General features: G+C 57.2%; 1 protein-coding gene across 1 annotated transcript in view; it reads right to left on the reverse strand.

Annotated features, from left to right (window-relative positions):
* Positions 1-10134: 10134 nt before the first annotated feature.
* Positions 10135-13991, reverse strand: part of lrp3 (low density lipoprotein receptor-related protein 3) — a 28198-nt gene continuing 24341 nt past the window's right edge. The window contains exon 7 of the mRNA XM_052028069.1: positions 10135-11293. Within this exon, the coding sequence (XP_051884029.1) occupies positions 10487-11293 (807 nt within the window). The 3' untranslated portion in view covers positions 10135-10486. The remainder of the gene's footprint in view (positions 11294-13991) is intronic.

The raw sequence follows: 13991 nt of genomic DNA on the forward strand, positions 1-13991 counted from the left end.
CAACAAGTAGTCAATAAGGCAAACAGCATGTTGGCCTTTATTGCCAAGGGGTTGGGGTTTAAGAACAGGGAGGTTTTGTTATAGTTGTACAAGGTGTTGTGAGGCCACTCCTGGAATACTGTTCATAGTTCTGGTCTCCTTACCTAACACAGGATACAGTAACATTGGAGGCAGTCCACAGATTCACCAGGCTAATTCCTGGGATGAGAGGGTTGTCCTTTCAAGAGATGCTGGACAGTTGGGTCTGTATTCCTTGAGCTTAGAAGAATGAGGGGTGACCTTATTCACACATACAAGATCCTGAGGGGGTTTGACAGGGGAGATGTCGGGATGTTTTCGCCAGTGGGAGAGTCACACACAAGGGGACAGAGTTACAAAACACAGGGCTGATCAGTTAAACCTGAGGCAGAGCAGTGATAGGCAGACAAAGGAGGGGAGGCAGGGTGGGAACAGAGTGGTGATAGGTAGATGCAGGTAAGAGATGGTGGTAGGTAGGTGCAGGGGAGGGGGGTAGAGCAGTGGCCCCCGCTCTGCTCTCCAATCCTCTGCTTCTCCCCCCTATTCATTGGGCTTCCCCTTTTCCTATCTTCAGTCCTGGAGAAGGGTCCTGACCCAAAATGTTGTCCATCTGCTTTTCTCCATGGATGCTGCCTGGCCTGCTGAGTTCCTCCAGCATCAACGTGTTTTTCTTCAAGTGATGGTAGATCTAGTTTTAGACTCCCCTACCCCGGGAAAAAGTCTGTGACCATCCACCTTATCTACACCCCGCATGATTTTATAAACCTCTATAAGGTCACCTCTCAGACTCCTTCACTCCAGAGAGAACAGTCCCAGCCTGTCCAGCCTCTCCTTATAGCCCAAGCCCTCTAGTCCCAGTAATGTCCTGGTGAATCTTAGCTGCCCTGTCTCCAGCGTAAACCCATCTGACAGCCGGGAGACAAGAACTGCACCAAGTAGGTCTCACAACGACTTGAGCAGCTGTAACATGACATCCCAATGCATATCGTCATTGCCCTGTCTGATGAAGGCACGAGTACTCTATGCCTTTGTCATCACCATGCATTTGTGTTGGCCCTTTCTGTACCCAAAGTCTCTCTGTTCTACAGCAGGTCCCTGCCATTCACTGTGCCAGTCCTGCCCTGGTTTAACTTTTCAAAATGCAACACCTCGCACTTGTCTGAGTTAAATTCCATCGACTGTTCCTTTGCCACTTTCCCAGTTGATCTGGATCCTGTTGTAAATGTAGATCACCACCTTCACTCTCCACTACATCACTAAGCTGGTACATGGGACCAGCATAGATGGGTACTTGGTCAGCAGGGACATGGTGGGCCGAAGGGCCTGGTTCCGTGCTGTACGTGAGGGCCGAAGGGCCTGGTTCCGTGCTGTACGTGGAGAGCCGAAGGGCCGAAGGGCCTGGTTCCGTGCTGTATGTGGTGCTCCATCTCCTTTGAAGACTCTATTGCTTTCACATCATCAAATGCGCGACCCAGCTCTCAGGATCGGGGCGTCAGTGGCAGGCCAGCAGTCGTGGCCCTTCCCTGGCTGCCCAAGGAGGTGGTGGTGAGCTGCCTCCCTGAACCACTGCTACAAGCCATCCCCCTGGACTCAGGAGGGCTGAAGAGCTTCCAGCTCAGATCAGGTCCGGCTTAAGGCGGCTCCTTTACCAACATAAGAAATTCACCTTCCAACACATTCCCTGCTCCGTTTGTGGCATTCCCAGCATTCCAGCAGGGGTACTGCAGGGGTGGGTGCTACATACAACAGTATAGGCCCTTCGGCCCACAATGTTGTGCCGACCCGTATCAACCTACTCCACAATCAATCTGACCCCTCCCTCCTACACAGCCCAGAACCCTCCATTTTTCTTACATCCATGTGCTTGTCTGAGTCTTTTAAATGTCCCTATTGTATCAGCCTCTACCACCACCCCCAGCAGTGCATTCCAGGCACCCACCACCTTCTATATAAAGAAACTACCTCTGACATCTCCCCTAAACTTTCCTCCATGCACCTTAAACTGATGTCCTCTGGTATTGGTCATTGCCGCCCTGGGGAAAAGGAGCTGGCTGTCCACTCTATCTATGCCCCTCATAATCTTATACACCTCTATCAAGTCGCCTCTCATCCTGCATTGCTCCAAAGAGAAAAGCCTGAGCTCGCTCAACCTATCCTCATAAGACATGCTCTCCAATCCAAGAAGCATCCTGGTGACTCTCCTCTGCACCCTCTCTAAAGCTTCCACATCCTTCCTATAATGAGGTGACCAGAACTGAACACAATACCCTAAATGTAGTCTAGCCAAAGTTTTATAGAGCTGCAACTCATCCCCCGACTAATGAAGGCCAGCACACCATACGCCTTCTTAACCACCCTATCAATTTGCGCAGCAACCTTGATGGATCTATGGACTTGGACCTTAAGACCCCTCTGTTCCTCCACACTGCTCAGAATCCTGCTATTAACCTTGTACTCCACCTTCATGTTTGTTCTTCCAAAGTGTATCACTTCACACTTTTCTGGATTGAACTCCATCTGCCACTTCTCTGCCCAGCTCTGCATTCTATCAATGTCCCATTGTAATCTACAGCAACCTTCTACACTATCCACACCACCACCAACCTTCGTGTCATCTGCAAACTTACTAAACTGTCCCTCCACTTCCTCATCCAAGTCATTTATAAAAATCACAGAGCTGGGGTCCCAGAACAGATCCCTGTGGAACACCACCAGTCACCGACCTCCAGGCAGAATACTCTCCATCTACCACCACCTTCTACCTTCTGTGGGAAAGCCTCATGAATTTATGGATGAGCCTAGCATGGGGAACCTTATCAAACACCTTACTAAAGTCCACATACACCACATCCACTGCTCTACCTCCATCAATTTGTTTTGTCACCTCCTCGAAAAAACTCAATTAGGCTTGTGAGGCACAACCTGCCCCTCACAAAACCATACTGACTATCCCTAATCGGGCTGCGCTTCTCCAAATGCTCATAAATCATCCAGGAGTCTTGTTCTCATCCACAGAATCTCCTGTCTGTTCCCCTAACCAATGAATCCCCTCTCACTACTACATTCCTCTTCCCACCCCTTCCCTTCTGAACCACAGAGCCAGACTCAGTGCCAGAGACCTGGCTGCTGTGGCTTTCCCCAGGTAGGTCGTTTCCTACCACCCCCCCCCCCCCCCCAAATGTATCCAAAACAATATACTTGTTATTGAGGGGAACAGCCACAGGGGTGCCCTGCACTGACTTCCTATCCCCTTTCCCTCTCTGACGATCACCCAGCTACCTGCATCCTGCAACTGCCTCCCTGTAATTCCTGTCTATCATCTCCTCAGTATCCCGAACGATCCGGAGTTCACCCAGCTCCAGATCCCTAATGCAGTCAGTAAGGAGCTGCAGCCGGATGCACTTCTCGCAGGTGTAGTCATCAGGGACACCTGAGGTCTCCATGACTTCCCACATACTACAAGAGGAGCACACCACTGCCCTGACTGTCATTTCACTGCTCTAACTGGGGAATAAGAAACAAAAAACCTTACCTGAATGTCACCTTAGCCTCCACTCACTGAAGCCTCCTGAACCAAAGGCAAATCAATGATAACAACAAAATAAGATAAAAAACCTTACCTGCTCTTACCTGGTACCTTCTTTCCTAAAGAGCTGCTCTCACTCCCCCTCACCTGGGACACTTACTCCACCTCTTCACACTGAAGCCTCAGCTCCCCACTCACACAATGGCCGCTCCTCTTGACCCTAATTTCTTTTTATTGGCTGCAGCCAATTAGCCAATCAATTATTAACTAATAATTTGCAAATGTGCCTCTTTTAGAGTCCCGTTCAGTGAAACTCAACAAGTCCTGAGACCTACCTCTTTTAAATATTTGTGCCTCTTGCTCCAAGTCCCGTCTCCTGCTCAGTGAAAGCCTCCACATCATTGGTGTGAATGAGGGAACTGAAGCCAAGTTGACCAACAACACAGACTGGATCCAACATTGGCTTGGTGATGGAGACAGAGGTTCTCTGACGAGGCTGGGAGCAGTGAGGATGTAGACACTGGAAGTGAGTGGGCAAATCTCGGCCCACGCATTGGGTACATGTGAAGTTATCCTCAGGTAGGAAACACCGAAAGACAGAGTGTTATTGTGGTGGATCTGGGTGTCCGTGTACACCAGTCACTGGAAGCAAACTTGCAGAGGGTGCAGGCAGCAAGGCAAACAAATGGTAGAAGGGTCCTGACCTGAAACATTGACCACCTGCTTTTCTCATGGATGCTGCCTGGCCTGCTGAGTTTCTCCAGCATCATTGTAGTTTTCAAGCAAATGGTATGTTTGGCCTTCATTGGGTGAGGGGTTGAGGACAGAAGCTGGGATGTCCTAATCCCATCACGAAGGTCCTTGGTCAGATCACACCTGCAGTAGTGTCAATAGAGTCATACAGCATGGAAACAGGCCCTTCGGCCCAACTGGTCCATGCCGACCATGGTGCCAGTGAGCTGGTCCCACCTGCCCACGTTTGGACCATATCCCTCTAAACCCCTCCCATCCATGTACCTTTTAACTGTTGTTAATGTACCTGCCTCACCCACCTCCTCTGGCAGCTCGTCCCACACACCCACCACCCTCTGCGTGAAGAAGTTGACCCTCAGGTCCCCTTTAAATCTTTCCCCTCTCACCTGTGTCCTCTAGTTTTTGGTTCACTGTCTGTGCCCCTCATGATTTTATACACCTCTATAAGGTCACCCCCCAGTCTGCCACATTCCCCCCACACCATACCCTGCCCCACACCCCGAGGGTCCGCACTAAACCCCATCGGCCGCCAACGGGCCCGGCTCCTCACTCGCACTCTGCAGGTCTGGCTGCGCCCGCAGGCACATCGACCCACACTGCTCCTCCCTCCACACGCCCTGCCCGACCTGCTGAGTGTTTCTCAGTTCCAGCATCTGCAGTATTTTGCTTTTTGTCATCTGTTCACCTGGGAACGAACGTAAAGATCTCCGGCTGTGTGGCGGACCCACGGGGCTGCCGCCTCTCCACCAACCTGACCGCTGCGCAGGGAGAGAGCTGTGTGCAGCCCACACCCCGGCCGTGTGTGTCGGGGACACCTTTATCCCTTCGTCTGTTCTGCCCAGGTCAGCAGGCTGGGCCAGGACTGACGTGGTTGTCCCGACGCACCGACCTCCTCCCGGTCACAGATCCTGTGGACCTGCATAGTGCAGGTCAGGTCAGGTCAGGGATGGTGAAATGTTTGCCAAAGGCGACCGCACACGTACCCCCCCCCCCCCCCGCTCTTTAAATGCCCCCAGTGATCCAGGCTGCAGCCACCCCCCCCCCCCGCTCTTTAAATGCCCCCAGTGATCCAGGCTGCAGCCACCCCCCCCCCCCCCCGGAGCAGAGTTCCAGGGATTTTGCGCCTTTTGAGAAGAAATTCTCACCGAATGGCCGCCTCCTCGTAATTCTGTCAAAACTCCGGCACTGGTGGAAAATCCCAGCAGCCACCAGCAGACCCCCCCCCCCCCCCACTGACCCCCCCCCCCCCCCCCCGCCCCTTCTCCGTCGCCTGTCTGTGAATCAGCGCCAGTCGCAATCCGACCCCAGCGCTGTCGGTTGTTCCCTTCGGTGACCCCGGGACACCACCCACCGCTGACCGTGGGACCCCGGGACACCACCCACCGCTGACCGTGGGACCCCGGGACACCACCCACCGCTGACCGTGGGACCCCGGGACACCACCCACCGCTGACCGTGGGACCCCGGGACACCACCCACCGCTGACCGTGGGACCCCGGGACACCACCCACCGCTGACCGTGGGACCCCGGGACACCACCCACCGCTGACCGTGGGACCCCGGGACACCACCCACCGCTGACCGTGGGACCCCGGGACACCACCCACCGGCTCCCCTCTACCCACCCCGCAAACTCCCTCAGTAAATACCCCCACCGTTGTCAGCCACGACGTGCAGAGAGCTCAGCCACTCCGGGGTCGCTTCCTTCACAAATCCCAGTCTTTTCCCTGATGCGGGTCTCGATACCAAAGGTACCCGGTCGCTCTGCCTCCACAGATGCTGCCCGACCCTCTGACTACTCGGGCACTTGGGCTTTTGCTGGATGACGTTACCCCACGTCGCATCGGGGCTGCAGGTTGGGAACGGCGCGGGCACCGGGGGACGGTCCCCGGCAAGCAGCTGAGGTTAGAACGGCAGGAACCGGCCTGGTTAGGAGGAATTGTCCAAGTCCACGGAGGGTCTGGGAGCAACAAGCTGCTCCCATCTGAGACCATTCACGGACCGGGGTCACGGATCTGCCGCTTGGCAAAAAATTCAAGGGAACGTGAGGATTTGATGAAAATCCGAATCTCTGCGGGTTGGGCCGGGGAAAGTCCATCGGGGGCTTCACCAGGGCGCTGGGCTGCGGGGAGGAGCGGGGATCAGGAGTGCTGAGATTACCAGGAACTTCAGAGCCTCCTGATGTCGGATCTCCACCCGATGTCTCCATCCTGATGTCGGATCTCCATCCCTCTGCCCGCTGGCTTCCTGCTCCAGATCCCAACATCTGCCGTCTCCGTGGGACGATGGACTGAGGAGTCTCCGCCTACAGAAATAACGCCACAACGAGTGAACCGCGCCGCAGGAGGATGTCCTGACCGTCAGAACCACTGGCTGATTCTATCCTCCCAGTGGGGCCTTCGGCCACTGTGAATCTGCTCCCTCCAGCCTCACACCCTAACCACTCCACACCCCTGCCCCTCGCCTCCGTTCTCTGTGCCCTGCTCCTCGATCCCTCCAGAGCACCGGGAGGGGTTTTAACCGGGAAGGTTAATAACCCTCTACCTGCTCCGGGACCCACCCCGAATCCCCTGCCTCCCCGCACAGCTCGTTCCCGCACCCCTGTCCTCCAGTACCGAACTGGATCCAGACCTCCAGCTCTGGTCTCTCAAGGCGCATGGTGACTCCCCCACTCCTGCACCCTGGCTTTGGGAAGTCCCTGTAGCTTCCTCAACCGGAGATCCACCGAACCGTGCCTTGTATCCCAGAGCACTCAGCATCGCCACTGTTCAACGCCAGGTCCACGCTCTCCCAGCGGCCATCCTTTCCTCCGGCATGTCCACGTCTGGCCTCACAGTTCACACGTCTGCAGAGTGCTCGATGTCCCTGTGCACACGTCCACATCAGGAAGATCACGGGGTGAGCGCCAACGCCTGGGAACTCGCACTACCCCACACTGCTCTCCAGTCAATGAACACGATCCTCATCCTTCTGAGGCACAGCCCTCCCCACCATCGAGGACACCTTCGAGAGGCGGTGCTTCAAGGCAGCGTCCGTCACTAAGGACCCTCACCACCCGGGACATGCCCTCTTCTCGTTACTACCATCGGGGAGGAGGTACAGGAGCCTGAGGACCCACACTCAACGATTCAGCAACAGCTTCTTCCCCTCCGCCATCAGATTTCTGAACGGTCCCTGAACCCGTGAAACCACCTGGTTATTCCTCTTTTGCACTCTATTTATTTGTAATTTACAGTAATTTTAGGTCTTGCACTGTACTGCTGCTGAAAACACATCTCAGGACGTGCGTCAGTGATAATAAACCTGATTCTGATTCAACTTCAGATGCCATCCTCTGGTTTAACCAACTCTGTGCCAGTCACCACACACCCTCCCCTCTCCCACCTTGGCCCTGCTGCTCTGGCTGTGCCCTGATCTGAGGGATCATCTCTCCTGGTTCCCAGTGGTTGCCCATCTATCCTACACCACACTGCTGTTGCTGGGAGCACTGTCTGGACATTGGCTGCTGCCTTTCCCATAACTGATCCCACTACACTGGGGGGACACTCAGCGGGCCCAGGCTTGCTATATAAACAGTTGTTCCATTAGACACCTTGACTGCTGCACCTGAATCCCATCACAAGCCGCTCACCTTCCAGGTAGGAACTCCCGCCAGAAACACCTCCACGGTAGTGTAGCGGTTAGCGTAACGCTTTACAGCGCCAGCGATCCGCATTCAATTCTGGCCACTGTCTGTAAGGAGTTTGTACGTTCTCCCCATGACTGCGTGGGTCTCCTCCGGGTGCTCCGGTTTCCTCCCACATTCCAAAGACGTAGTTTAGGAAGTTGTGGACGTGCTATGTTGGCACCGGAAGCGTGGCGACACTTGCGGACTGTCCCCAGAACACTCTGGGCAAAAGATGCATTTCACTGTGTGTTTCGATGTACACGTGACTAATGAAGATCTGATCCAACTTTCCTCCTACCTTAGATTCCCTTTATCACACACTCCACACTTGCCTTTGGACTGGATCCATTGTCACGTGGATCTGCCCTGCAAAGTGCAGTGACAAAGGCAGCAAGCAGTGGTACGCACACCCGCAGTGGTACACAACTGGAAGCACATCCACAGTGGTACACACACCCGCAGTGGTACGCACACCAAAGCTCCATACCACAACTGGGAGGTTAAATAATAAACAATTTATTAATCCTCTCCCCTAACAACACTGATACTTTGGGACAACCTCATTTTTGGCACTTTCCTAATTCAAAATAGCAACATTTTGACCAAGAACACAGACTATTTCAAACAAGATCAGAAGAAACAACGTCCACATGTGAACACGCGTCTCAAAAGCTAGCTTCATTTCCCCAGATTGATCCTATCCACAATCCCCAGTGTTACACAGCAACAGACCCGTCTCCACCGGTACCGTACCCCAGTGTTATACAGCGATAGACCCGTCCCCACCGGTACTGTACCCTAGTGTTATACAGTGAGAGACCCGTCCCCACCTGTACTGTATTCCAATGTCACATAGAGACAGACCCGTCCCCACCGGTACCGTACCCCATGTTATACAGTGACAGACTCATCCCCACCTGTACTGTACCCCAATGTCATACAGGGACAGACCCATCCCCATCGGTACTGTACCCCGGTGTTATACAGTGACAGACCCATCCCCACCAGTACTGTACCCCGGTGTTATACAGCGACAGACCCATCCCCACTGGTACTGTACTTCTGTGTTATATAGTGACAGACCTGTCCCCACCGATACTGTACCCCGGGGTTATACAGTGACAGACCCATCCCCACCGGTACCGTACCCCGGTGTTATACAGTAACAGACCCATCCCCACCAGTACCGTACCCCAGTGTTATTCAGCGACAGACCTGTCCCCACCAGTACTGTACCCCCGTGTTACACAGGGACTGCCCCATCCCCATGACCATAGCTGGAGTCTGGAATGGTCTCTCACGAATGCTTGGGTACATCTCAGTCTAATTCCAACAGCACCAATCATGGGGTCACCAGGCTGGGCTTTGCTGCACTTCCGGTATTTCTGCCCCTTGTCTGGATTGTGTAAACTTCACCATCAGCCAGGGGAAGCTGGAAACTGGAAGCTGGGAATGCACTGAGTGCAGGACACCGGCGGGATCAGCACACTGTGTACTGAGTGAAGCCACACCTTCTGGGCAGCACAGTTCACCGGGGATGGTTGGGTCCCAGGTTCTGCATCTCCTGCCAACACAAACCCTTGCATCCACGGGCCAAACATAGGAAAGGGACAAATGGAGAGACGTCCCCAGCTGAGCAAAGGCGAGTGATTGGACGAACAGACGGGAACACAGTGGGGCAGGTGACGCCCACACACGGGGGGACACAGTGGGGCAGGTGACACCCACACACGGGGGGACACAGTGGGGCAGGTGACGCCCACACACAGGGGGACACAGTGGGGCAGGTGACGCCCACACACGGGGGGACACAGTGGGGCAGGTGACGCCCACACACGGGGGGACACAGTGGGGCAGGTGACGCCCACACACGGGGGGACACAGTGGGGCAGGTGACGCCCACACTGACAGGCACCATGGAGAGATGAGGTGATATTTGCAGAGGATTGTAGAGGGCAACCACAAGAAAACAAACACAACGACCTGTGTAACTGGAAGCAGAACCTGGCTCCATACCTGCTCATTACAAAGCACCAGAGGACAGTTTGGTCTGGAGAAGGCAGCTGAACCTGCTCACACACCAAGAGTGGATGGAGCCCACGGACCCTGGGGCTGAGACCACAAGCACATCCGACACGAGCACACCCAGAATCACACAGGAACACAGGGCAACTGCCAGGATTTCATTGCTCTCTTTAGGATCCTGGGTTAGGTGTATAAACAGCACACCTGAAGGTCTTGTTTACACTGTTGACACTTGTTACACCAAAGGCTGTAAATATAACATCAACTTCAGGAGATTGTAAATGCAACTGTTTTTGGACAAGGTTTGCCCACCAACCCCAGCTGACATCTGCGCACTGCACTCCTGTTTACAACAGTTATAGACATGTGGTTACTCCTTTTCTTGTTTGCTTGGAGAATTAAATAAATGTTTTAAAAAATACTGTAACATTAAAAACTCTGAACGAATTCACCATCTACAAAGTGTCCGAGGAGTTGGGGGGGTGGGGGGGGGTTCCTCAGTGGTCCTGGCCTAGAGGGTTTGGTGGTCGGAAAGGGTTCTGGAAAGAAGGCTCTGCCTGCGGGACGTCGGAGAAGGTTTTGTGGTGAGCCACAGACAGAGAGGAGGGTCTCTCCGTCGCACAGTCCGGGCTCCTGTGCACAGGAAGAGCAGCGGCCAGGCTGAGCTGACTGGGATCACACTGACAGTGTGACTGGGGGGTGTAGCAAACCTCGTAGACGGTCAAGCGCACTGAGCCCATTCTCATGACCCTGGCACGGCCGGAGCGGACGAGGGAGGGGCAGGCAGTGGGACACTGGTGGGTGCCGGAGCCCTGCTCCGGCTCACGGACACACACGTCTGGCAGACGCTGCTCGAGGGAGAACTCAAAGTCACTGCTGGAGGTCTCCTCAGAACTGGAGGAGTGCAGCAGCTGAGGAGTGTGGCCCGCTGCCTGCCCGGCTGCTCTGGGGGACGAGGACTTTGGCACCGGGTTCTCCTGCGTGGCACTGGGCGAGCCGATCCCCGCAGCCCGCGTCTCCCCCACTCGCCGATCGGTCTCTGTGTCCGTGTCCGACTCAGGCTCCTGTCCGGCTCTCCCACTGCCGTCCTCGGCCTGGCAGCTAGGCACTGCTTCACTGTCCCCTGGCCGGGCAGGGGGGGTGCTGGCGGTGGGTGTCAGCAGGGGGATCAGACCCCAGCCCCGGGGCCGCCGGAAGAACCTGCTCCAAACCCGGCCGAGCCTCCCTCCCGCGGTCATCCTGCGCATGGAATGGCGGCGGATCTGTCGCCTCACAGCCGTGCGGATATTCTGTAGGACGGACGCCTGGGAACAGAGAGCTGGGGGTGTCAGTGCTGCAGGTTCCCTCCCACTCACCCTCCGCACTCACTCCCCCGTTCCCCCCTCCCCGTCCCACTCACGCTCCCCCCCGCGAACAGAGAGCCGGGGGTGTCAGTGCTGCATATTCCCTCCCCCCCGTCCCCCTCACCCTCCGCATTCACCCTCCACCCCCAACAGTGAAGGCCAGCTACACTCCCCTCCCTCCCTCCCTCACACTGGCCCAGCTACACTCCCCTCCCTCCCTCACACTGGCCCAGCTACACTCCCCTCCCTCCCTCCCTCACACTGGCCCAGCTACACTCCCCTCCCTCCCTCCCTCACACTGCCCCAGCTACACTCCCCTCCCTCCGTCCCTCACACTGGCCCAGCTACACTCCCCTCCCTCCCTCCCTCACACTGCCCCAGCTACACTCCCCTCCCTCCCTCCCTCACACTGGCCCAGCTACACTCCCCTCCCTCCCTCACACTGCCCCAGCTACACTCCCCTCCCTCCCTCACACTGGCCCAGCTATACCCCCCTCCCTCCCTCCCTCACACTGCCCCAGCTACACTCCCCTCCCTCCCTCACACTGGCCCAGCTACACTCCCCTCCCTCCCTCACACTGGCCCAGCTACACTCCCCTCCCTCCCTCCCTCACACTGGCCCAGCTACAGTCCCCTCCCTCCCTCCCTCACACTGGCCCAGCTACACTCCCCTCCCTCCCTCACACTGCCCCAGCTACACTCCCCTCCCTCCCTCCCTCACACTGGCCCAGCTACACTCCCCTCCCTCCCTCACACTGGCCCAGCTACACTCCCCTCCCTCCCTCCCTCACACTGGCCCAGCTACACTCCCCTCCCTCCCTCCCTCACACTGCCCCAGCTACACTCCCCTCCCTCCGTCCCTCACACTGGCCCAGCTACACTCCCCTCCCTCCCTCCCTCACACTGCCCCAGCTACACTCCCCTCCCTCCCTCCCTCACACTGGCCCAGCTACACTCCCCTCCCTCCCTCCCACTGCCCCAGCTACACTCCCCTCCCTCCCTCACACTGGCCCAGCTATACCCCCCTCCCTCCCTCCCTCACACTGCCCCAGCTACACTCCCCTCCCTCCCTCACACTGGCCCAGCTACACTCCCCTCCCTCCCTCACACTGCCCCAGCTACACTCCCCTCCCTCCCTCCCTCACACTGCCCCAGCTACAGTCCCCTCCCTCCCTCCCTCACACTGGCCCAGCTACACTCCCCTCCCTCCCTCACACTGCCCCAGCTACACTCCCCTCCCTCCCTCCCTCACACTGGCCCAGCTACACTCCCCTCCCTCCCTCACACTGGCCCAGCTACACTCCCCTCCCTCCCTCCCTCACACTGGCCCAGCTATACTCCCCTCCCTCCCTCCCTCACACTGGCCCAGCTACACTCCCCTCCCTCCCTCCCTCACACTGGCCCAGCTACACTCCCCTCCCTCCCTCACACTGGCCCAGCTACACTCCCCTCCCTCCCTCCCTCACACTGGCCCAGCTATACTCCCCTCCCTCCCTCCCTCACACTGGCCCAGCTACAGTCCCCTCCCTCCCTCACACTGGCCCAGCTACACTCCCCTCCCTCCCTCACACTGGCCCAGCTACACTCCCCTCCCTCCCTCACACTGGCCCAGCTACACTCCCCTCCCTCCCTCACACTGGCCCAGCTACACTCCCCTCCCTCCGTCCCTCACACTGCCCCAGCTACACTCCCCTCCCTCCGTCCCTCACACTGCCCCAGCTACACTCCCCTCCCTCCCTCCCTCACACTGCCCCAGCTACACTCCCCTCCCTCCCTCCCTCACACTGGCCCAGCTACACTCCCCTCCCTCCCTCCCTCACACTGGCCCAGCTACACTCCCCTCCCTCCCTCACACTGGCCCAGCTACACTCCCCTCCCTCACACTGGCCCAGCTACACTCCCCTCCCTCCCTCACACTGGCCCAGCTACACTCCCCTCCCTCCCTCACACTGGCCCAGCTACACTCCCCTCCCTCCGTCCCTCACACTGCCCCAGCTACACTCCCCTCCCTCCCTCCCTCACACTGCCCCAGCTACACTCCCCTCCCTCCCTCCCTCACACTGCCCCAGCTACACTCCCCTCCCTCCCTCACACTGGCCCAGCTACACTCCCCTCCCTCCGTCCCTCACACTGCCCCAGCTACACTCCCCTCCCTCCCTCCCTCACACTGGCCCAGCTACACTCCCCTCCCTCCCTCCCTCACACTGCCCCAGCTACACTCCCCTCCCTCCCTCCCTCACACTGCCCCAGCTACACTCCCCTCCCTCCCTCCCTCACACTGGCCCAGCTACACTCCCCTCCCTCCCTCCCTCACACTGCCCCAGCTACACTCCCCTCCCTCCCTCCCTCACACTGCCCCAGCTACACTCCCCTCCCTCCCTCCCTCACACTGCCCCAGCTACACTCCCCTCCCTCCCTCACACTGCCCCAGCTACACTCCCCTCCCTCCCTCCCTCACACTGGCCCAGCTACACTCCCCTCCGTCCCTCCCTCACACTGGCCCAGCTACACTCCCCTCCCTCCGTCCCTCACACTGCCCCAGCTACACTCCCCTCCCTCCCTCCCTCACACTGGCCCAGCTACACTCCCCTCCCTCCCTCACGCTGCCCCAGCTACACAATGCCTCAATGCCCCTTAAACATGGTGAGAGTATCTGACT

The sequence above is a fragment of the Pristis pectinata genome, chromosome 13 (assembly GCF_009764475.1).
Source record: "Pristis pectinata isolate sPriPec2 chromosome 13, sPriPec2.1.pri, whole genome shotgun sequence".
Taxonomy (NCBI): domain Eukaryota; kingdom Metazoa; phylum Chordata; class Chondrichthyes; order Rhinopristiformes; family Pristidae; genus Pristis; species Pristis pectinata.